The 26,225-nt window shown below is 34.8% G+C and overlaps 2 protein-coding genes and 1 pseudogene across 3 annotated transcripts; 2 read left to right on the top strand and 1 right to left on the bottom strand.

Moving 5' to 3' along the window:
- Nucleotides 1–826: 826 nt before the first annotated feature.
- On the top strand, nucleotides 827–6,614 carry LOC126596687 (serine carboxypeptidase-like 34; annotated as a pseudogene).
- Nucleotides 6,615–9,632: 3,018 nt separating this feature from the next.
- On the top strand, nucleotides 9,633–13,543 carry LOC126595711 (serine carboxypeptidase-like 34). Its single transcript, XM_050262013.1, has 10 exons — nucleotides 9,633–10,014; nucleotides 11,271–11,381; nucleotides 11,543–11,638; nucleotides 11,739–11,831; nucleotides 11,983–12,059; nucleotides 12,164–12,454; nucleotides 12,569–12,705; nucleotides 12,840–12,932; nucleotides 13,066–13,171; nucleotides 13,292–13,543. Exons 1-10 carry the CDS (start codon nucleotides 9,723–9,725, stop codon nucleotides 13,439–13,441), a joined length of 1,446 nt encoding a protein of 481 aa, XP_050117970.1. The 5' UTR covers nucleotides 9,633–9,722; the 3' UTR covers nucleotides 13,442–13,543.
- An 8,348-nt stretch (nucleotides 13,544–21,891) lies between these two features.
- LOC126597731 (porphobilinogen deaminase, chloroplastic) lies at nucleotides 21,892–24,868 on the bottom strand. Of its 2 annotated transcripts, none has more exons than XM_050264539.1 (5): nucleotides 24,497–24,868; nucleotides 23,667–24,072; nucleotides 22,851–23,057; nucleotides 22,425–22,602; nucleotides 21,892–22,293 (listed from the first exon to the last, which is right to left on the bottom strand). In XM_050264539.1, exons 1-5 carry the CDS (start codon nucleotides 24,757–24,759, stop codon nucleotides 22,181–22,183), a joined length of 1,167 nt encoding a protein of 388 aa, XP_050120496.1. In that variant the 5' UTR covers nucleotides 24,760–24,868; the 3' UTR covers nucleotides 21,892–22,180. The 2 variants fall into 2 exon arrangements, with proteins under 2 accessions (XP_050120496.1, XP_050120497.1); XM_050264540.1 differs by having other exon boundaries at nucleotides 23,667–24,077; nucleotides 24,497–24,643.
- Nucleotides 24,869–26,225: the final 1,357 nt, after the last annotated feature.

Here is a 26,225-nt window from a genome sequence, read left to right as displayed (position 1 = left end):
CTTACAACACTTTCATCCATGACTTCCAACAATTCGAGAACCTGCTCTATTAATTTGTATGTATGTGATTAGATCTTGCCAATTCACCACTATGGATGTAAATTTCTTCCTCCTTGATCTTGGACAATTTTGCACCTACAATACAATTAACACCTTAGGTTAAGGCCAAGAGCCTCACGCGCCCACGATGAATGGGGGGGCTTTGGCCGAAGAACCTTCGATGTCAAAGTTAGAATTTAGAGAGAAATAGTGTTTAGAGAATTTTGGGATTTTTGCCAAAGTGTTGGAGTGAATATTTGGTGAAAATAGGAGCCTATTTATAGGGCTAGGTTGGTTTAGGTTTTATTTTGGTTTAATTAGCCAATTAATTGGCTAATTAAACATAAAAGGAAATATTTTTGTGGTTATGGAATTAATTGGCTAATAAAAAGGAAGAAATTGTGAAAAAGGTAGAAAAAGTGATGGATTAGGTTTTGAATGGGGATAGCCGGCCATGTGGTGTTTTAGGGTTGAATTGGATGTGTTTTGTGGTTATTTGGATATAATGGATGGTTTAATTGACAATTAATGGGTTAATTAGGCAATAAACCCATTAATTAGACAATTAACATAATTTAAAAGGAATGTGTTTGGGAATTACCTTGTAGAAAGGATTTGATGAGATGGACTTTGAATTGTTACCTATTTTGGGCACTTCTGTCTTGGTTGAAAGAGAGTTGCCCGCTGTTTACGTGTAGGAACCTTGTTGTACTGCAAGGGTATTTTTGTCATTTTTGTCCAAAAATCCAGGTATCGCCTTAAGAATATTTTTGGCTCCGCAACCACGATGACAACAAATCATTATCTTCCTAAGTGGGGTTAGCGAAACATATTTCTCAATTCACAATTTGAAAAAAAAAAAAAAAACATATTTCCCAATTGTCATCCATCCGTTCCGTTTAAGAGTTCAAACATTTTCCCTTATCCTTATTATAGCTTAGTGGAGTAACGTTACAATAAAAAAGCTCTAGAAATCTTGCTCTACATTCCTCACAATAGTATTTTTGTTTCTAATTATAAAAAGTTTGGATTGTAAAATAAGATTTTTTTTAATGCTAATAACAATTCCCTAAAATAATAATAGTAAAAATTGTCACTCTCCATATATGGATCAATGGAGGTGTAATGATGAGAAGAGCTGTTCAACATTAAAATGTTTTTACATGAGTTTATAACAAGTTGAGCTACTCTTATCCGCAGGTCCAGGATGTTCTTCCGTTGGTTTCGGGGAGGCCCAAGAGCTTGGCCCATTTTTAGTGAAGGAGGGCCCTACAGTAAAATTCAATAACTATACTTGGAATAAAGGCACGTCATCTTGAATCTCCAGCTTTCTCAATTTCTAAACTAATATAGCAAAAATTTGATGAAGGCATGCTATGCAGCTAGTTTTAAGTAATCCTCTGGCTAACTGGAAGATTGAAAATTAATACAGAATTACTAATTGTTGTCTTGTCTGATCTGGTTTTGTTTTGGTTTTTCGTTAAACATGAATGTACGTACTTGATCATCATCGGCAAATTTATTATTTTTGGACGCACCGGCTGGTGTTGGGTTTTCATACTCGAATAATAGTTTGGAGGTCCATGGAGACAATATCACAGGTTTGTTATAATAATGAGACCATTTTATATGGAAAAGCCTTCTCTCTGTCTTTAATTTATAACCCCCCCCCCCCCAAAAAAAAAAAACTGCTATGTATTAAAATCATTAATGTTGACTATTGCTACGTTTTAATTCTGCTTAATTACTTTTCATGCGTGCGTGCGAACGTATGTTTCCTCCCTAATGCCGCCATGCATGCAGCTCGGGATTCACACACATTCCTTCTAAAGTGGTTCAAAAGGTTTCCACAGTACAAATCCAATGTGTTCTACATTGCAGGAGAAAGCTATGCAGGTACACAGTACGCTACTATATCTATGTATTGCATGTAAATATGAATTCTCAACTATCCCCTGCATCAGTTTTATACATACTAATATTAATCCTGAAGTACTACAAATACTTTCTCCATCCTTTGAGTTTTTTTTTTTTTTTTTTGGGCACGAATTAATTAGTATTATGTTCTTAAGTATTCTATAAATAATATATAGGGCACCACTACGTTCCACAACTGGCAGAGGTTATACACACAAGAAATCAACAAAGGATGATTATATAAATAGAAAACTTCATTTTAATCCCTAAATAAGATTGCTTTTTCAATAATACCGTATGTAAGATTAAAAACTAAAAATAGTCCTCCATGTCAGATTATAGTATTCCATGTCACATTTAATCATTTTTTAATAAATTTATTGCATTTTTAGTTTCCCTATTTACCCTTATTACTCTTTAAAACCAATTAGAGAAACAAATATATAATTAATTTTTCAAGAATGCTTAATTAACTAGATCCATAATTAACATGTTTGTTATAACATAAATCTCCATGTGTTATTCCAATCAAAGAACCCAGAAAACTCAGAAACCATGATCAAACAAAAAAAGCCATAAAACTTACAAACCAAAAATCTTGTTGTATTCGGAAGAAAGGAGAAAAAAGGGGCTTTTAGATGCCAAATTGAAGGTGAATCCAGAGATAAATGAAAAAAAAATACAAATTGAGAAAATAGAATGTGAAATCACAACTTAATTGACTGTACCAAATTAATCAGACATACACTATATAGTACCTAACCAACCATACCGAATGGATAAGACCTAATTGATAGTACCTAAATGATTAAGGTACATTCATATAGGTACTATGATTTAGGTGCATTCATATAGGTACCATGATTTAGGTGCATTCATATAGGTACCATGGTTTAGGTGCATTCATATAAGTACCATGGTTTAGGTGCATTTGACTTGGTACTATGATTTATGTGCATTCGACTAGGTTATATGATTTAAGCACATTAGGACATGGTTTAAGTGCATTCGATTATGTAAAATATATGATTTGGCTATTTATATTTCCTCTATGCTTTGAATGGTGATAATGAATAATTTGAATTAGGTATTTGTTAATTCTTGTAACGTATCACTAATATTTTTTTGAATTATGTTTATGATTTTAGAAAGTCAAACAATAATCAATGCCAAAAAATATGGAGCAAATTACAATCAAATATTTAATAGGGGCATTATAGGAACCCAAAAAACGCATTAAATATTTCAAAACAAGAAAATATAAATTTTAATATTTATGCTGACATGGAAATTTAGTCAAAGGATTATAATGAATATATAATCTAACATAAGGTTTTAATTGAATTTCAATCTTTATCAAGGATTAAAATGGAGAAACCCCTTATATAAACCTCAAGGGTTTGATGGTAATTAATTGTCTCAAGACGTATATATTCACGCATGTCATCATAGAGAAGAATATCACTTAAATCCTTAATTAATGAATTGTGAAAAATGCAGATTGGGAATGCCTTGTTGGACGATGAAACAGACACAACTTGGATGATTGACTATGCATGGGGACATGCCCTGATATCTGATGTTTTGTACAAATCAATTAAGGCAAATTGTGATTTTAGCAAACAAAACTTAACCACAGAATGCTGGAAACTACTTACTCAAGTACTACGATCTTTACAGTCTCATAGATATATATAGCATATACTCTCGGACTTGTCGCCTCGATAGACCCTTCACCCAGTCGTCGTCGTCATCAGTAATGAATAATAAGCAGAAACTGCCACTCAAATTCGGTTCTCGATTTGTATGTTAGTTAATGTTCCTTTATTTTCTCGTTTCACCGTGCAAATTGCAAGACAAAAATAAAGGAAAATTAATTAAGATTAATTTTTCTTTAATTTGCAATGGAGCAGGATACATTGCGGAGAATACCTGCAGGTAGTGGAGGAGGTTACGATCCGTGTACAATGACCTATGCAACAACATACTTCAATCGTCCAGATGTTCAAGAAACATTGCATGCAAACGTAACCAAAGTACCGTATTCATGGAACGGAGGCTTTGCAAGTAATTTCATTAAGATTATACTTTGATATACGTATATCAAAGAAAATTTAGAATGATCACTACTCATTTAGAATTAAGTTCTTAAATTTCAGGTAGACAGGTCATAGGTCCACTCCAATAACACTGATATTGTTCCCACTTGGTCACCTACTCAATCCGTCAGGTGTGAGGTTTTAATACAAAAGGTCTCGGTAATAGTTAGAGTGGGGTAATTGTAACATCCCACATCGCCCATGGGAGTGATCCTTAAATGTACATTCTCATCCCTACCTAGCACGAGGCCTTTTGGGAGCTCACTGGCTTCGAGTTCCATAGGAACTCAAGTTAAGCGAGAAGGGGGCTAGAGCACTCCCAGGTGGGTGACCCACTGAGAAGTTGCTCGTAAGTTCCCAGAAACAAAACTGTGAGGGCGTAGTCGAGGTCCAAATCGGACAATATCGTGCTACGGTGGTGGAGCAGGCTTAGGAAGTGATCCGCCCTAGGCCGGGATGTGACAAATGGTATCAGAGCCAATCCCTGACCGGAAGTGTGCCGACAAGGATGTCGCGCCCCTAAGGGGGGTGGATTATAACATTCCACATTGCCCAATAAAGTGATCCTTAAATGTATATTCTCATCCCTACCTAGCACGAGGCCTTTTGAGAGCTCATTGGTTTCGAGTTCCGTAGGAACTCCGAAGTTAAGCGAGAAGGTGGCTAGAGCACTCCCAGGATGGGTGACCCATAGGGAAGTTGCTCGTGAGTTCCCAGAAACAAAACCGTGAGGGCATAGTCGGGGCCCCAAGCGGACAATATCGTGCTACGGTGGTGGAGCGGGCTTGAGAAGTGATTCGTCCCGGGCGGGGATGTGACAGTAATTATATTTAAAGGGTTTGTTTTCAAGTCTTCTGGCCGATGTGGGATAGAGGAATTCTAACAATCCCCCGCACGTGAGACCCCATTTTATGGGTCACACGTGAAGTTCCACACATTAGCAACCATATGGAGCTAGGCTAGGGCTCACCCGTTTGCACGGGGCCAATGGGGACCCACCTGTTCACGTGGCATCTCTTGGCCTACGTGGAGTCAAGCCAGGGCTCATCCGTTCGCGAGGGGTCAAAGGGGACCCACCCGTTCACGTGGATGTACGGACATGTCCCCTGGCTCTGATACCATCTTAAATTTTAGGTAGACGGGCAATGGGCCTACTCCAACAACACCGATAATGTCCCCCACTTGGGCACCTGCTCAATCCGTCAGGTGTGAGATTTTAATACAAAATGTCTCGGTAATAGTTAGAGTGGGGTAATTCTATTTAAAGAACTTGTTCTCAAGCCTTTTGGTCGATGTAAGACAGAGGAATTCTAACATAAATTTGTTGATTATATTGCGCTGTATATAATTAGTTTGCTTAAACATATCGACCGTTAACTTTTTTATCACGTACTAGTGCTAATGTAAGCAATGCATGGACGGACTGGGCCTTTTCAATTCTTCCAATTATCCAAAAACTCGTTGATATAGATCTTCGTGTATGGATCTACAGGTATATTTACGTACTATGTAATTGCAATTCACTCTCTCGCTAGCTACCTAAAAACTAATTAAATAAACGAATATGATAAAGACAATTAAATAGGTAGAATGTGTGCAACATAATTCCAAGATATAAAAGATGAAGACAACTAATTCAAGTTTTCGTGCAAATTCATTGTGTAATTTGGAATTTTAAGTTTATTTTTGCTTTATTTTCTTGTGAATAGTGGAGATGCAGATGGTAGGGTTCCGGTGACCTCAACAAGGTATGCATTGAACAAGCTTGGCCTAAACATCACTGAGGACTGGACCCCACGGTACAACCATAGAGAGGTAATAATTTTGTTTTTTGACAAACCATAGCTTTAATGGCTTAAATTGTTAATTGTTAGGAGGAAGATGATCAATGGGCATTGAATCCGCACAAGAGCGCATAATACTTTCCACTAATGTGGCAAAACATCATCTGCACTGTAGACGTAGAGAGATAATTGATTGTATCTTAAAATGCCAAAAATGTCAATAAAAGGAAGAAAATGAAAGAAAAAAACGTGTAAGATAAATAGATAAATAAATTGTGGGGTTTAGCTGAAATCAGTGTCTAAATTGAATGTCTAATTGTCTATAAAAGGATTGGATAGAAAAAGATCAAACCATTCAAAGGAAGGAATCTTAAGCTTTCCTTGGAATATTCGTAGGTCTACCTACTTCATATTTATTTTCTTTCTTTGGTAAAATTCTACCTACAGTTAATCACAAGCGTTTGATAAAACAGAAAAATGAATAAAAAAAAAAGGTTAATTACTCGCGGCGGTAAAGTAAAATAGTATCAAATTTATGATCATTGGAGATTATATTGGGTTAATAACAATGATTTAGAAATAAGGAGGTAATGAATGTATGAAATATGAATGCATGGTTTATTACTAATTAGGTTGGAGGGTGGAGCATAGATACGAGGGGTTGACTTTCTTAACGAGAGGCGCAGGCCATTTTCCCACATTTGCTCCCAGGCGTTCTCTCCGGATCATCAGACACTTTTTGGCTAACCATAGGCTGCCATCTGTCGCATTTTGATATAAGCTCTGATCTGCTATTTCCTACATAAAAATTAAAAGTACTATCGTTTTGTATGGTGTTTTTTTATTCTTGGATTTGTACGTTGCATGGACAGCCTTTTACTATTGGAATTAGGAGTCTTTTATGTCCAATTATTAAAAACTTCAGCTAGCCAATGCTAGTTTAATAGTGAGAATGAGATACATGTTAGTATGCCAATGCCATGCACAAATATCAAATTATTACTTCGCCATCATTCAATTGGTGATGTGTGTGTGTGTGTGTGTATAATAATGGAGCGGTTCACATATAAGAATTATAATGGAACATGCATAAAGGGATGATTGATGACATACTCAATATATAGTCGCTAAATGAAACTCTTGATGTACACTTCTAACATTAATATAAATAGAGAAATATAGTTTTCAAACCCGAGATAAATTGAGATGTTTTTTTCCCTTTTGAAATTAAAGATAATCTTAATATGGCTTTTGAGCTTTTAGCTATTTGGATATTGCCATATTGCTACGTACGTAATAGCTGTTAACTACATTGGTCAAGTACATACAAATATTAATGTATTCAACAAAAAAAAATATACAGATAACGTTAGGGTTTAGAAAATGAGGTTACAAGTCAAAGCAATTGACTGAGCCAAACACAAATCTCTCCGTCGTGATATACAAATATATTTCACAGATCAAATCAAGGAGAATATGGGTGTCAAATTTGATCCTTGTATTTATGACTAGCTTTTATATTTCGTGCATGTGTAAAATAAAGTACATCTTCGATGTGAAGGTGTATCTACGTCAATTCCCTTTAAAATATACATTATCTACATATACATGTTGAAACGTACGCTTTTAATAGTCCAAATTAAGAGTCCCTTTGGTTCAAGTCTACCCAAGCAAGCAAACAAAAAATCAAATACAAAATGACAATTTATACCATATTTTACTAGTATATTGATGCATTTACATACTATGTCCTCAAGGTTACATTACAATTTACAAGTATACTTCCAAAAGGAGATGGCCAGACAACTAGCAATTGAGAATAAACTTTTAAAAGAAGAAGAAGAAGAAGAAGAAGAAGAATAATAATAATAATAATAATAATAATAATAATAATAATAATAATAATAATAATAATAATAATAATAATAATAATAATAATAATAATAATAATAATAATAATAATAATAATAATAATAATAATAATAATAATAATAATAATAATAATAATAATAATAATAATAATAATAATAATAATAATAATATTAATAATAATAATAATAATAATAATAATAATAATAATAATAATAATAATAATAATAATAATAATAATAATAATAATAATAATAATAATAATAATAATAATAATAATAATAATAATAATAATAATAATAATAATAATAATAATAATAATAATAATAATAATAATAATAATAATAATAATAATAATAATAATAATAATAATAATAATGAGAGTGATTTGTGCACATAATCTATTGATTCTTGATTTTGACCCTTGATTTGTTCAATTCAATAATTATGTTACAATTTACATATATTACTTTCAAATAGAAGATGTAGAAAAAAATAGCATGTAAAAAACCATTTTCCTAATAATAATAATAATAGAAAATTATTATGGATACTCTAAAAATCTAATTGTGCACTTCTTGCGAGAGTATTTTTATATCTAAATATAAAAAAATTGTAGTGCACAATTAAAGTTTTACAGTATCAATAATAGTTCGGTAATAATGCAAGATGAAACCATATCAATAGCAACGATAAGAAAAACTAGCATTCTTATGTGTCTTTGGACCACTCGAACTTACTACATAAACCACACGCTTAGACGATCAGGGTCTCATTCTATGATACAAATCCTCAAGTTTACATTACAATTTACATGTATACTTCCAAAAGGAGATGGCCAGACAACTAGCAATTGAGAATAAACTTAAAAAAAAAAGAAATAATAATAATAATAATAATAATAATAATGAGAGTGATTTGTGCACATAATCTATTGATTCTTGATTTTGACCTTGATTTGTTCAATTCAATAATTATGTTACAATTTACATATATTACTTTCAAATAGAAGATGTAGAAAAAAATAGCATGTAAAAAACCATTTTCCTAATAATAATAATAATAGAAAATTATTATGGATACTCTAAAAATCTAATTGTGCACTTCTTGCGAGAGTATTTTTATATCTAAATATAAAAAAATTGTAGTGCACAATTAAAGTTTTACAGTATCAATAATAGTTCGGTAATAATGCAAGATGAAACCATATCAATAGCAACGATAAGAAAAACTAGCATTCTTATGTGTCTTTGGACCACTCGAACTTACTACATAAACCACACGCTTAGACGATCAGGGTCTCATTCTATGATACAAATCCTCAAGTTTACATTACAATTTACATGTATACTTCCAAAAGGAGATGGCCAGACAACTAGCAATTGAGAATAAACTTAAAAAAAAAAGAAATAATAATAATAATAATAATAATAATAATGAGAGTGATTTGTGCACATAATCTATTGATTCTTGATTTTGACCTTGATTTGTTCAATTCAATAATTATGTTACAATTTACATATATTACTTTCAAATAGAAGATGTAGAAAAAAATAGCATGTAAAAAATCATTTTCTAATAATAATAATAATAGAAAATTATTATTGATATTCTAAAAATCTAATTGTGCACTTCTTGCAAGAGTATTTTTATATCTAAATATAAAAAAAAATTGTAGTGCACAATTAAATTTTTACAGTATCAATAATAGTTCGGTAATAATGCAAGATGAAACCATATCAATGGCAACGATGAGAAAAACTAGCATTCTTATGTGTCTTTGGACCACTCGAACTTACTATATAAACCACACGTTAGACGATCAGGGTCTCATTCTATGTATGAATGAATGATCTGTCTGGCTTTACCATTTGGATGTGGAATAGTCCGACTGTTACGACTACTACTAGCTACTTGTGCTGTTGACGTGCCTCATAAATAGGATTTCTCTGTAGATAATAATTAGATAGATAGAGAGAGAGAAGAAAGTCTCAGTCCCAAGTTCCCAACTTGAATGGCTTTTTCTTCTTCGTTTCCTTTGAATATTATTCTTCTTTATTTGCTTGCTTTTAGCATATGTTGTGCTACTCGAACCCTAGGCGCTAGACTGCATCAGCATCATGATCATATGAGACAGCAAAAGGCAGACCAGGTGACTGGACTCCCCGGCCAGCCTCCGGTGAGCTTCAAGCATTACGCCGGATATGTTACCGTCAACCAGACTCACGGAAGAGCACTCTTCTATTGGTTCTTTGAAGCCATCAACAACCCTCAAGATAAACCCCTCCTCCTTTGGCTTAATGGAGGTACGTGACTACGTCATTTCCACACCACTCCTTAACTGTAGTTAACACACAATTCCTCGTTAAACAACTTTTCTAGTTATTCTTCAAAAATTCATTCACAAATTTCTTTTTTTCTTTTTGATGGAGAATTTTCACTCAAAATAATTTCGTATACATTATATTCTCATGATCACCTAGTTTATTAGTTTTTAAGGTAAATTTTATTCGTTTCTTGCCATTTATCACTAGAAATTACCCCAAAGATAGTCTATCTACCTGTTGTGAACAAAATATCCAACCTGTCACAATCATGCATTCATCTTTTTGTTGTGCATTCGCCATCGATTCTTTCCCTGTCATCATTTTTTTCTTATTTTTCATAGTCATATATAATTGTGAGCTTAATTATGTTTTTGTTTCATATAGATAGGTTCAATTAGAAGGAGACTTTCAAATTAATAAATTCTTCGAAACCGCATTTGAAAATCAGGATACCATGCATGCAAATGAAAAGAATAATATATGTACATGCGCTTGTGTAATTTCCATATCCTCATCGGACTAAAAGAGGAGCTGTCAGATCCTACAATGATGGATTAATTCCCAATTCCTTTTCCTTGAATAATATACAGTTTCAAGTGATGGATTAATTCCCAATTCCTTTTCCTTGAATAATATACAGTTTCAAGTGATGGATTAATTCCCAATTCCTTTTCCTTGAATAATATACAGTTTCAAGTTTCAACCGCAAGTATGATTATCATTGCTCTGAATCTGACTTTGTCTCTGGCTTCATTTGCCTAATATAGAGATGCCCTCGATTTTTCATTTAAAAATATTTAAAATAAAATAAAAATTGAAAAGAACGGAGCTGTGTCTGTATGTGTATATAGTATATACTATATATTATATATATATATATAGTCGTATTCTGTCTAGTTTTACCTATTTGATAGTATCTGCAATTGCATCACAGATTCATTCATAAAGATAGAATTTTTCTCTTTATACGCGCCGAGTAGAGTAGGCAACGGCCCATTTGGTTCTGTTTTGCTTTCTAGCTATGTCACATGTCCGTTTTTCTTTCGTTGTTTGATAGATTTGATAGAAAATGAATAAATTCTCTGAAAATTCTAGTATAAACATGATAAATGAACGGCTGAATGTACATTTGGTCGCATACTATATGCTCCAGTATATACACAACCACACTAAACTGTCTAACTAGTCTTGAGAAATTAAATTAATTCAAAATAAAAATCCTGATGTGGATGCAGGGCCTGGATGTTCATCAATTGGATACGGAGCAATGGAGGAGTTAGGCCCTTTCTTCCCTCAAAATGACACCAAACCCAAGCTCAAGTTCAACCCTTACACCTGGAACAATGGTAATTTAATTGCTTGCCAACTTAACTGCAACTTTCTAATGAAACACATTGTTACATTTAGATTTATAGTACACATAATTTAATTTTCCCATTGAGCTGATCGTTTTCTTATCTGAATAATTAATCGTGCACGCGTAATGTTGTCTGTACTTCATTTTCAGCCGCCAATCTGTTGTTTTTGGAGTCTCCTGTTGGAGTCGGATTTTCTTACACCAATACTAGTCAAGATATTAGGGAGCTTGGCGATACAATTACCGGTATCTGATTAGATTAACACGACTGTCTATCAATTTTTTATTTCTTATGAATCTGCAAGTTATACGACTCAGCCATTTTGTTTCTTAAAATGCCTGCTAGCTGAGGATTCCTACAATTTTATCATCAACTGGTTTCAACGGTTTCCACAGTACAAGTCCCATGACTTCTACATTTCTGGAGAGAGCTACGCAGGTACTTAATATATACATAGGGTTTATATATAGGTATATAACCATATATACATACATATATGTGTGTGTGTGTGTGTGTGTGTGTGTGTCATGCATGCAGCTTTGATTAACTATATATCTTATTCTTCTGTATGTCCATGTGCATTTTACAGGGCATTATGTTCCACAGCTTTCTGAGCTGGTTTTTGACAGATCCAAGGAGAATCGTATCAACTTCAAGGGATTCATGGTCATCATTTTTTATCTAGCTACTTATTGCTCATCATATAAATACTTTTCTTCGTTGCTCGATTTTATGCGTCCCATTCACGAACTAGCTATGCGCTGATGCAGATTGGTAACGCAGCAATAGATGATGAAACAGATCAGAAGGGATTGATTGATTATGCGTGGGATCATGCTGTGATCTCTGATCGCTTGTACCATGATATTCAGAAGGAATGCGACTTCAGCAAACAAAACATATCAAAACAGTGTAACAAGCTGCTAGATGAGTACTTTGATGTGTACTATATCATAGACATGTACAGCTTGTACACCCCTAGGTGCCTCAGTAACGGTAGCAGCAGCACCAGCAGACAATCCCGTACGATTCAAGGTGCTCCCACTCTGTTTTCCAGAGCCGTAAGTAGTTCCCACTAATTATATTCATTCATTATGTTACAAAGCCAAACAAAAAACAAAACAAAAAATGAAATAATTAGAGGAAATAAAGTTGACTACAAATTTGTGGCGCAGGACGTACGGCAAAAGAGACCTGCAGGATATGACCCTTGTACATCAGATTACAGTTATGTGTATTTGAACAGGCCTGACGTTCAAAAGGCACTTCATGCCAATGTCACCAAAATCTCCTATCCATGGTCTCACTGCAAGTACCACCTCTAACCTACTACATATTGATTCACCAAATTAATTAACCAATGATGCAAGAACTAAGTGGTCGTATGTGTTTATATATATGAATGTGATTACTCATCATCAGAATATATATATCATCCAAATGCAGCGATAACATCACGTTCTGGAAGGATGCACCACCATCAATTCTTCCTGTAATTGGAAAGCTTGTGGCTGGGGGTCTCCGGGTTTGGATTTATAGGTACTTAAATAAATGATTCATCGTTCATGAACTAATGAATAGCTAATTACCAAATCTTTCAATGATTGAAGTTCTGCGATCACGAATAGTCCATCATTAACTGTATAGAACTGCTATCTGACATGATATGCAGCGGGGATACTGATGGGAGAGTTCCGGTAACATCAACTAGATACGCATTGAAAAAGCTCGGGTTGAAGATTAATGAAGATTGGACTCCTTGGTACAACAACCAGCAGGTACTCCCTTCACTCCTGAGTATCCTCTTAGCATTTATCGTATTTTGTTGGTTTGATTTGATTCGGTTGACATCCTGTTTTTAATTAATTAATTAATTAATTGTAATTTTGATATGATAGGTTGGCGGGTGGAGAGTTGTGTACGACGGGCTTATGTTTGTGACAATTAGAGGAGCAGGCCATGAAGTTCCGGTTTTTGCACCAAGGCAGTCGCTCCTCCTGGTTGAACACTTCTTGGCTAATCAGAAACTCCCTTCGAAACCTTTCTAGCATTCCTTATCTTCTTCTTCTTGATGTCAATAAGCAAACGATTCTTTGTAAGCTTGGTTAGCCTCTGCCATCAATCGTACAAGTCAGATTTCCTAGTCTTAATTGGTGGAGTCTTTCAAACTTTGAAGCAGTTGCGTGAAACGAATCTGCAATACCTGTGCATACATTTAGTGGCGAACAGAAGAAAAAATAGCGGCGCCACAGGATCCGTGTAACTGTAAGTTCACCATAAACAAAAATAGCCGTCCAGATGCAGGATTAGGCGTCGCTATTTTTTCTACAGTTAGGTTTCGTTTATTTGCATCCCTGAGCAGGCAGCCACCATAAACGAAAACTGACTGTAGGTCATAGAAAACTGTTGGAAATGTGTCCTAAAGCCAATCATGTGATGATACTTTACGGACATTTCACATGTTAAACTAATCTAGTTTTACATATAAAGGGCATACATTATTTTTTGAGCCGTCTCATATAAATGTTATATGCTTAAAAGATCAAGGTCTTAACCACAAGACAACTATGATGCCTCAGGTCAAAGGACTACTTTGCATTATCCCAACCATGAGTTCTCATGTGACATGGAATATGAGAACCCTTCGTTGATCGCGTTCAGTGAACTCATTCTCTATTGAGCACCTACCGTACTTGTCTTGATGTCACACACACCAATGATTCGAGACTAATCACTCTCCCTGAGAGAAGACATAGTACGTACTGATCTTAACGGACTGTCAACGCCCAATTGGCAATCCTATGATCAGGAACGTTTAGGATGTGTCTACGAAAGAATGGTCTCATGAATCTAACTTCATTAGATTACATTCTCCCAATCACATATTCCTTGGACTTTATCGTTTAAGCATATAACATTTATATGAGACGGCTCAAACAATAATGTATGCCCTTTATATGTAAAACTAGATTAGTTTAACATGTGAAATGTCCGTAAAGTATCATCACATGATTGGCTTTATGGCACATTTCCAACAATCTCCCACTTGCACTAGAGCCAATCAGCTTGGTCATCTTGATGATACCTCTTCTGTAGTCATTTCATAAATGGCTGAATAGTAGGCCTAGGCAGTGGATATCTATATGTGTTATCCACAGAAGCAACCTTGAGAATAACGACGTCACCATTATACATGATTCTCAATCATGTGGTTTAGTCTCTCATTTGTGTTCGGATCTTGATGAGACCTTGATTCCCAGGCTTGAGCTATCGCCCCATTAGTGTCATACACTTTCTGGTTGGAACCGAATAGAGAGTTCATAAATGAACTTTCCCATCCAAACAACATTGTTGTAAACTTCTATATGGCAATATATCTTGCATTCATAATGGAACACACTAAAGTCATTACTTTAATGTTTCCATCCAAATATCTCTTTAGTCATAATAAAGAGATATCTGTTTATCTCTTCATTCATAATCAAGAAACATCCAATGATGGATTAGATTCATAATCTAATACATTTACGCTTCCATTACGTTACTTTGATTCTTCCTCGATCTTTGAGGAATTTATCCTTTAGTATTTCTTAAATACTTAAGGACTCACTTGACAGTTGCCATGGTTCTGATCCTGGGCTTGCACTGATATCGTCTTGTACCGTTCTAGGTACAACTCATATCAATGTTTTTCATACAATATGAAATACATAAATCACCTTTCTGCTAGTGCATAAAGGATTCAATTTACGCATTATTTCTTTGGGAGTCAAAGGGTACATTCCCTTTGAGAAGGGCAACTTGCTAGTCTCACTAGAATCGTCCTTCTTATTGAAGTTTATCATCATATGAGAAACTTCCTAGCATCCATTGTCTATTATTAGGGATTGATATAATCCAATTATATCATGAAATATATCATTATAGATTTCCATCCCATGTATATAGACTATATCTCCCATATACATTCTATCTTCATATAATGTATTAAAGTCATAACTTTAACGAAGAAGTATTCTTTTCATTTCCTAAATTAATATATCATATATATTTAAATTTTTAGGAACATGATTAACTCCCACTAATCTTTTGTAAAACTAGTAAACAAAAGATTCATTTACATCTTTATGAGAAATCAAACGATTTGATCCTTTTTCTCATAAAATGCAAATAGCTCCCACTAATTTGCTAAGATCCATGATGGATGGATCTCTACAACTTACATGTCTTGTGATTTATAGTTTTGGACATATATTATCAAGACTATCTTAATAATGGTTTCGGAAACCCATATTATGTCAAAACATTGAATCACCATTTTAGTTGTAGCTAGCAATCTTCGAATTAATTGAAACCAAGACTATCTCAAAGATGGTTTCTTCAAAGTCAACCATTCTCTTTGATTGTAGTCACCTTAAGCTACCAATTAGCTTTGAAGGTTTCATTATTTCGAGTCAAATGGTACTTTACCATTTTCTTGAGTATATATCGTATATGCACTCAATGTAGTCATAAAGTTCAAAACCATTCAACTGAGACGGTTTATAAATCCTTATCGACTACCTTGGAGCTTGTGGTATAGGAACTAGGTTGTTATATTTGTTGATTACTTTCTTGTCTCTCAAAGAACCCATTCTTCGAGTTCTATCTCTCGTTCATTTGCTCTTAGGCAAATCACATTGTAGAATTACAATGAACTACCCAACAAAACAACATTTGTTAGTTGGTTTATAGAAGCGATATCCAAAAGTTATTTTAAGGATATCCTACAAGTTTGTTATCAAACAAATATTGCTTATTAGCACACAACCCCAAATCTTTAACATGCTTAAGATTTGTCTTTCTTTTCCAACTACATCTTATGGAGTCATGAAAATATTGGAAGATCTTCTCATTGACAATCATATTGTTTTAGAAGTATATATCCTATATATATGGGTAATAGATAACATCTAACGAACTAAATCTTATTCGAGTTCGTTCTTCTCCTAATGGAGAAATACATTATCTTATGATGCTATTTTCCTTGATATCTTTCAAGGAAACTCATCTAAAGTGTTACCTTTCCTTGGATCAAATCTAAGGAGGTAAATACTTTAGATGTCTTACTCATCAACTTACATTACTTGAATTCTTTGAAACATTTTGCAAAGTATTCGGACTTGTGTTTATTCAAAATAAACTATAGTCCAACCGAGAGTGATCTTCGGTGAATGTTATTCAATATGAGTAATATTATGTTTGTGGACAAGTGCCACTAACATTTAAGTGAATTAACCTCAACAACTTTGTGATTCTTTCTTCTTTCCAAAAGAATAAAGATTCGAACATTTCGCCTCCATACAATTTTAACAAGAAGGTATTGGATCCGGATCTAACGATCCAAAGCGTCCATTTATGACCAACTCGTAATTTATGTTTTAGAGGTATCACAACTTTAGTTGGGATTAGTCACTACCTTGCAACTTTTTGGGTTTTAAGCATCATTATTTTCTAAACAGTTAACACTACCATATTATCTCTACTATAGAGATAATTAATTAGATTACCATAATCCAATTATTGATTAATAAAGAACATTGTTTTGTCAAACAAAACATTTATCCATTTCACATAGTGACGGAATTTAGTTCCTTAAAATTGGAATATAAAGACAATCTATGTTTTTCCAATTTCTTTGATAGTTCATATGAGGAAGTAAGTACCATCTGCTTTCGCAGAGATCTACATTTGATTCACGTTCCGAATGTGAAGTACTTTCTCTTCTCTCATTAATCTTCTACTTCTTATTAGTCACACTTTTACAACGATTGTAAAACATAGTCACTAATACGGAATCATGCATTCAAGTAGAAGAACCAACTGTTTTGAACTATTCAAGAACAATTTACAACACCTTCGAAAGGTGTGTTCTTGACACTTGCAAGACATTTCTTGCAACTACCCCTTCCAATGTCCATCCTTTCATAAAGAAAGTTTGTTCCCTTGGAGTTATTTATCTTCTTTATTTGACTTTCACCTTTGACTACATTAGTCATGGTCCCTAAACTCCCACTATCTCTCTTGAAATCTTTTTCAATTGTGTTATACACATCAAACAATTTTGGAGAGCATGTGGTTTATTGTTCACTACATAGTTTACAATAAACTTAGTGAACGATTAGGAGAGGGAAACAAAGGTGAAGTCCTTGCCTAGTTTCCGTCTCATTAAGTGGTTTATCACTTCAACATTCAATGATTCAAAATCATCATAAGTCCATGTTAATGGACTATTTTTGTCAACCAACCATTATGTTCTAAACATAATTACAAACCTTCAAGAGTTGTACAAGGCAACTCTCATTTCTTCATACAACAATTTGTAAGTGAAGAAACATGGCACATAAAGTGTTCATGCCTTTGTGCTTTCTTCTCAAGTTCTTTGTTCATTTAACAAAGAAACAAGCACTAGTGTTTGCATTGACTAAGGGTTGTTCAAAGCAACTATTATTTCTTCATACAACGATTTGTAAGTGAAAAAATAATAACACTAAAAGTGTCCTTGTCATTTTGCTAATCTTCGTAAGTTCCTTTGTTCATTTAACAAAGGATTAAGCATTGGTTGTTTGTGTTGTCCTCTTCATGATAGACTTTTTCTAACATGTTCTTCCAATGATACATTATCATTAGGAAGATTGTGAGGATGAGACTACTTAGATACATATGCAATCCTTTTAAGACATTCTTTTGGGATTGTTTACCTAAGTCCGGAAACTAAAACATTCGGTTTTTATTTGTCAAGTGTTGGATAGCGTTTGCAAATATATTGGTAAACAAATACATAACGAATATAAATTGATTGATTTTAAGCCATTTGATTCGGGTCTTTAAATCAAAATAACACCACCCACTATTTTTGGCAAATTCCATATCCCTCATCGGAATTCGAGAGTTTTGGATGAAACTCTTAGTAGGTTATGGGAGACTCACTATTACCAAGCCCACCTCAGAAGAACTCCATATTGGCTAGCAACAATAATAATGAGAGAGTACGCTTACTCATTTGCAACTAATGCAAGTACCCATCTCGTTTGGCCTCTAGAGAATGATGCCTCAGAAGAACTCCATATTGGCACTATTGCACTTAGTAAAGTCATTCCCACCATGCTAGTTCAAGTAGGGGTTCAAGAATGGCATCAGAAGAACTCCATATTGGCCACACTCGTTGCCTACCTTTCACTTCATCATATGTGTATAGGCTTCTCCTGAATGTAAGCACATACTTTGCAACCCCAGAACTGGACGAATACATTGTACGAGTCACACACGATTGAAGCCTACCACGGTGGAAGGCCACGAAAGAGTGTTCAAAGCACTCTCACGCTTATCAACTTAATAATGATTTGGTTGAGGGTTTTTGGTCTCATCACATATAAACATTCATTTTAATCTCTATTAAAACAATTTTGGTCATATTACAACTATTTTTCCATCTCATTGTTTTAGTTGTACATAATACTCCCACTATGCTTTTAAAACGTTTTTAAAGCAAGAGTATATGATACTACTAACATAAACTTTGCATTCATTTGATGGACTATATAGTTGCCTTAGGGCCTTAGGATGATTATGAACCTTTGTTTAGATTCAACACGAGTCTTGTGTTGAATCTCGGTCTAGGAATGGTGATTGATTTTAGTTACGCGTTTAATCACATTAAGGCGTGTTGTCTTATGGGCGTTGGACCCAACTACTTCATTTTCATGCATATCAAATAAAGCAAGAAAGAAGTACTTCAAAGTAAATGTGAGCTTATGCTCATTACAACATTTGCATAATATAAATTACTTTAAAGTAAAGAAGAGCTTAAGCCCTTTTACAACATTTGATCAAATCAAATTACAACCAAAATCTAATCTACACATTCCCATGGTTCAAACAAATTTGAAACGCCTTTCACATAGCTCAATTATATTAGGCTTAGGTTCATAATCACCCTTTAATTAATTAACACTTTAACTAATTAAATGAATGCAACATTTTCATTTGGTTTTTGTATCCATAAGATTGATTTAAATGGAGCTAAACAAAATGAAAATCCAATTCTCATTTAAAGAGACAAAACAATTTTGTTCTCATCCTATTTGGGCCATCATGCAATTAACCTCAACTTTTGGGCCATATTGCAAATACAAAAACTTTTGGGGTCACTTTGTATAATACACAAAAGTCACTACTTCATGTAAATAAAACTAGAACCCAAACTTTTAATAATGCAAAAACTTCATTAAAGGAACAAAACAATTTGTCCTTTAGCGTTTTTGGACCTAAACGTAAAAACGTAAACTTTTGGGCCAAAGTGCAAATACACAAAAGTATCAAAACTTTATGTAATTGCATAAAAGCCCCAAAAGTACTCCCTTTGAGGGAGTGGCTGGTTTTAGGGAGGGATAAGGTTGGTGTGTGTGTTGATTTGTGAGTTTTGTCAAAAAACATGCAAGTGTATGTAAGATAAGTTTATGAAATAATTCAATCACAATTATTTCAATCATCATTTATACAAATATCTAACACTTTAAATACATAATAAATCATTTAAAAACATATCACATATACTTTATGAAATAAATCAAAACTTTGAATCAAAACACCAAACCTTTTTGTTCTTGGCAAGAACATCAAGAACAATGAAGAACATCCATGAAAAACCCAAATTTTTCCATGAACATTTTTCACCCAAAAACATTCCAAAACCATTCTTACTTAAGGGAAATAACATCTAACCAAACTAGGGTACTTAGGGGTTCCAAAGAACACATTAAAACACTTTTAACAAGTCAAACAAGAACCCAAAAATTCACCCTTTGGTTTTGGCCGAATTTTCCCAAAAGCATGGCACCAAATTTTAGCTCCAATATTCATGCTTATATGAACAACATCTACAACATTTGAGATAGCAAATTTTCCAACAAAATTTACTTTCAAAGAAGCAAGAATAAAGCTTGTAACAATTACAACTTTTAAATCACAAACTTATGAACTACAAAACCCAAAAGGATTCACCAACTACTAGACCTAGGCTCTGATACCACTTGAAGGAATTATTTTGTGAAAACATGTTCATTTGAGCAACATCATATAGCATGCAATTAACAATTAAAGGCGGAATCATGCTTACATGCACTCAAATACAAAACATTTACCCATGAAATTCAAAGCCTAGTAGATTAGTGAACCAATAATCAACTCAAAAACAAAGTGAGTTGAAATTAATACCTTTGTAGATTCCTCTTTGCATAAGCAAAGGCTAATCACCCAAAGAGATAGGGCCTTCATTCCTTGCTTATTAGATCCATGGATTTGGATGGAAGAATAGGTTCTCCAAGTTCCCAAAATTGAGAACCTCTAATTCTCGACACCAAGGTTCGATTGTAGAAGAAATGAGTGACCTTGGAGTAGTAGGATTGCTAGATGTACCCTCCAAGGTGTTGGCCTATTTAGAGAGAAAATGGAGAGACAATTCTCACCAATTTTCCCCAAAATAAACACTTAATATTTCCTTAATGAATTTTAGTTATAAAGTCATTTATATAGTCACTTCTTTAAGTGACCTAAACAACCAAAACCCTAATTCATTTCATCATGGCTGGCCATTTAGGGATGTTTGGGCTTTTGGGCTTTAATGAATCTTCATTCATTAAATTGTCATACAACTTAAGTTAATGGGCTTGACGTTCGAAGCCCATTGGGCCTTAAGGTCCAAAACTATCCCGAAGTCTTTAACGAACTTTTTCGTTAGATTAATTAACATATTAATTAATCCTTGCCATAATTAAATGATTAAACCATTTAATCATTCTTACTCATTTCCGTTTAATCTCCAATCTCCACCTTTCACGGTGTGCGATCCATTAGGTTCCTTTTAGCGAGGTAGTGGGCGATTAAAACCATTTTACATCGATTGTGAATTGAAACTATTTTCAATTCTCCCTTTAGTGATTATACACGTTTAGGGCTTCCACAAACCATGAGTGACACCTAGCAGCATATCATGGTTACCCAAGCTAATCAGAAGAGGTTAGAGAACCTATTCAGTTCGAGATTACAAATGCAATACGGTCTTTCTCTAATCTAATACTCTTGACCACATTGTTTGGTTTGATAGTTTATTTTCTCATGTCTACTATCCAATGTGTGTCTTGTGCTTATATGATTACCATGAATGTGATTCGGAACGCATTCCCTAATCTCATTCATACTCTGATCAGAGATTTAAATCATATCATAGAGTATTCTCCCTCAAACGGTTTGAATTTCATGGGTAAATGTTTTGTATTTGAGTGCATGTAAGCATGATTCCGCCTTTAATTGTTAATTGCATGCTATATGATGTTGCTCAAATGAACATGTTTTCACAAAATAATTCCTTCAAAAACTACCAACCATTTCCAATCATGTGTGATCTACAGCCATGATAGAATGAGAGAGAGAGAGAGAGAGAGAGAGAGAGAGAGAGAGAGAGTCACAAAATTTTGGCAATTAAATGAACTCAGACAACAATCAAGCTAAGCCTATAGTGTGACCGATTTATCTTCTAAAGCTAATATACAATCAATGAAACAACTATCCTTAAAAATGTAACAGACGCTCTTTCTAGCAACAAAATCAAAGAAAAAAAAATACTAATGTTACAACAGACAGCTCAAATGATGATAAATAAACTAATTGGTTGCAACCACCAAAATTTGCACGAGGAGGGAGGAAGGCTGCATTGACTTCCGCAGCTTTCTCTATTAGCAAGTCTCGTGTTAAATACCAAAAAAACCTGGACCTGCACGTGAAAGAAGTTCCTGGCCAGCATCCTTACCCATGTCGATCATATCTTGAAAAGCATATGGGCCTTTCCTAGAAGTTTCAAGTACTGAAAATAGACAGAAGGAGAGCGTAATTAGTGCCAAAAATTAATTTCTTTTCTTTCCTTTTTAAGTTTACAGTGGAGAACAAGGAAATAAAACTGAACGAATGTTCCTTAGAGTATGAGCACAAGCATACCACGGGTTCCATCAGGGGAAGCCACCAACCCTTTGAATATGCAATTACCATCCTCATCTTTGCTAGCATATCCAGCAATAGGAGTTCGACAAGACCCATCCAGGGTCAGAAGGAACGACCTCTCGCATGCAACTGCTAGTCTTGTTTCCTCATGATTCAAGGACGCTATGTAATTAGCCTGCAAGGAAAAGACGAACCAAAAATTTAATAATATTTTGGAGAGGCAAAGCAGAGCTTAGCAGTTAGGAGGCAACTATTTCTGTATTAATATTGCTTCCCTTTAGCTATTTAGAACACTTCCTGCTAAATACCCAAGTGTGTGTTCATGGGGCCAATTCAATGAAAGTACTTTACTCAACTAGTGCAAAAGTACAACATCATTCAATCTGTTAGCTTGAGAATGGAAATGTCAAGATTTATACACACCATTTTATCGTCATTGGTTCGGCAGGCTATTCCAATTGCCCCTTGGGCAACTGCTGGAAGCATTTCATCTAGTGAAAGAATTGAAGTCACATTTTCTGTCATATCTAAGCGTTTGAGTCCAGCTAATGCTAATAAGGTTGCTTCGACCACCTTTTCATTAAGCTTTTTCAGCCGTGTCTGGACGTTACCCCTAAAATTCTCCTGCACCTGCAAAATGAAATTAACCACAACGTGAATAAAAAGCAACAGGAGAAACGTCAGAAACCTAAGAAATGGCATGCAATAGTGCTAGGGAGAGAGGAGCAAACACACAGGGATAGAGAATTATAAATAGGAAATAAGAAAAGAGTCATGCTTCAATCGTATCCAGGAAGGAAGGGGGCAGCTGCATCGCCGTATTAATTATTCCTGACAAGCCACAATCAAAGGGCATGAATGTCATGGATCTGAACATCTAGCGCCACTTCAAATCCATCCTAAACATTTTCTCATAAGGGCAATTGGCTAGGAAGGAACTAAAGTCACCACCACTTAGCATTTTCATTCAGATAACGAACATATACAACGGACCTTCAACCCAACCCTACTTCACGCCAACACACACACACACACAACCCCTTCTTAGGACAAGATTTTTTCACCGGGATACAATAGAAAGAAGTAAATGTACCAATGGATATCCATTCAATGGCCCAGGCAAAATACAAGCCCCGTGACTTTCAAAATCAAACACATAGCTAGCATACAATCTTCTCGACATGGTATAAGCAAAAGTCAGAGATGCACGTGACACCAAAGAATAATATGGTAGCTTACATTGAGTGTTGGAAATCTATGGAGTATCTGTGACTTTCTTCTAAGTGAAGCAGTACCAACAGTGCTTCCAGCTGGCAAATCTGCAAGAGAAGATGCAGTTAAAGATATAAATGCATCTCGGACATCCTCTCGCGGAAGGTTGCAAGGAAGAATTGTCTTCTCGGGTAAGTAGGTAGGCACGTCTTTCATTGAGTGGACAGCAATGTCAACATCGCCATTGATGAGTGCCTCATCTATTTCCTTGGTGAACAAACCCTTCCCGCCAATGTCTGCAAGGGGCTGGCTCAGTATTTTATCACCTGTAGTTTTTATGATAACAATCTGAATTGCGCCCTCTTCAGCTAGCTCGGTGTGCGATGCCATGAGTTTCTCTCTTGTCTCGTAAGCCTGAGCAAGTGCTAATGGGCTATCCTATATCCAGAAAGAGTATCAATAACTCACGAAACAAGGCATAAAATGAGTTTCTCTCTTGTCTCGTAAGCCTGAGCAAGTGCTAATGGGCTCTCCTATATCCAGAAAGAGTATCAATAACTCACGAAACAAGGCATAAAATACAAGAAATCCATCATTATAACTTATTTAGTCAAAGTTTGAAAGATTATAAAACTACAATCAAAGATTCAAAATCACATCATTTGTCCTAAGAAAAATCTTCAGAAAGTTTTTAAATTTGAAGTAGTATCACAGATTGTTGGCACAATTGAGCATATTTAAATCTAGAAATCCACAGATAACAGGGATAATTGGAGTAATTGAGCTAAAATCAGATTACACTTTCAAATAGGAGGAAACCCACAAGTAAACAATGGGGGAAAACATGGAAAGTGTACCTTCCTCGGGTGCCAATTTTGATTAGGGCGAGTTTGGACTTCTGGGTCTGTTGCTCAACAGCGACGGAGGCCCTTGGGAGCCCAATTAGACTGTGTTTTCTGATAGAGTTGGGAAAAGCTCGAGGCTTGAGGGAGGGCATGGACAAGTGGAGGACTGAGACGGTGCCAACTCCTGCTGCGAAGTTGATTGAAGAGCATGAAGGAAGCGCCTGCTTGGTCAAAAGAGACGAGGAGCAGGAAGAAGAAGAACAAAAAGCATCCATTGCACTTGCAGATAGAGAGAAAGAGAGAGAGAGAGAGAGAATAGGGATTGGAGAGTGTTGGAGTTCGAAGGGATTGTCTGAGGATCGATGTTGGATAGGATAATTTGGGTCTTATCGTCCGGTTCCTTATCAACTTCTCATGATTGCCCTCAGCCAAGTCCAACTCCTGCCTTGCCACGTCGGTTTTATTTTCACTTTTTGGAACCCACCCCGGCCCCGCTTTTCCTCAAACCGGATTTGGATCCTTTTTCCTCTTGGACTTCCAATTTTGAATGTAACTTGTGCATAACTGTGGCCCATGTTGCCATAGTTTTATACTTTAAATGCAATTTTTTAGAGGGATGTGATATTCACATATCCTTTTTTACTTCTTACATACTTTTTTAATTTTTAGTCGTCGGATCAGATGAATTGAAGAAGATCAACGGACAGAAATTAATAAATGGTGTGTGAGAAGTAAAAAAAGGTGTGTGGATAGCACACCCCTTTTTTTCATCCAGTAAAAGCAATATTTGGGAATATGCAACTTTTTTTTTCTAAATATGTTACAGGTTCTTAATTATATACTAAGGTCCTTTTCAATAAAAATTTTCACTCAGACTATTATTTCGACATGTTTTTTACTTTAATTTGTTGAACTCGAATTTACTTTCTTCTGTTGGGTTTTCAAAAATATATTAACTTTAGTTTAAAGGTAATAAGCAAATGATGACTGAGCCTTTTAAAAGATGTGTTAACTTAAAGTGAAAAGGGCTTATCAAATTGAATATAGTGCAGGCATAACCTTGATCACATTAGCCAGAGAGAATATACTTCTATTTTGAAAAAGATGTTGAAATACCGGACCCTCAAACAAAGTTTACATAACATGATCCTAGTTTTGTTGGCCAGAGCAAATGTATTCTTCTTCTGAACAGTAGTTTGAATCTCAAAGTAGGGCAATCCGTTCTTTGCATCGTGGATAAAATCTAACAAGAGGGGTCAATTGACTATTTTTTAAAATTTATGTAGTTAATTTTTTAAAAAGTACTTAAAGATTCAATTTTAATTAAAATGATAGTTTAGCCATGACATTTTACAATTACACATAAGAAAAAAATAGCAATTTCACTAAATTAAGGATACGCTATCAAATATGACCTGTAGTCGAGGGCACATTGCAAGAACAAAACTTCGTTGTTGCTGATAACCTATCACGCGCGCACACATATTCAAATTTTAATTTTTTTAATCAAACTCGTACACGTGTCCACGTATGATAGCTCATCAGCTTTTCAGCAGTGAAGTTGTTTCCACATTGCAATTTCCACCAAATTAGTTTTTTTTCTTTTAATTATTAAAAGAAAAAAGGCGACAGGTCCAGATGCTTCTGGAGGCTTCCACGATCCTAACCAGTCACAAGCATTGATAGGGTCATGGGCATTCTCCTGCGAATAATTATGAAATAAGGAATTTAGACGTGAGGC

This window comes from Malus sylvestris, chromosome 13 (assembly GCF_916048215.2).
Source record: "Malus sylvestris chromosome 13, drMalSylv7.2, whole genome shotgun sequence".
Classification (NCBI taxonomy): domain Eukaryota; kingdom Viridiplantae; phylum Streptophyta; class Magnoliopsida; order Rosales; family Rosaceae; genus Malus; species Malus sylvestris.
This window is presented reverse-complemented; position numbering and strand designations above follow the sequence as displayed.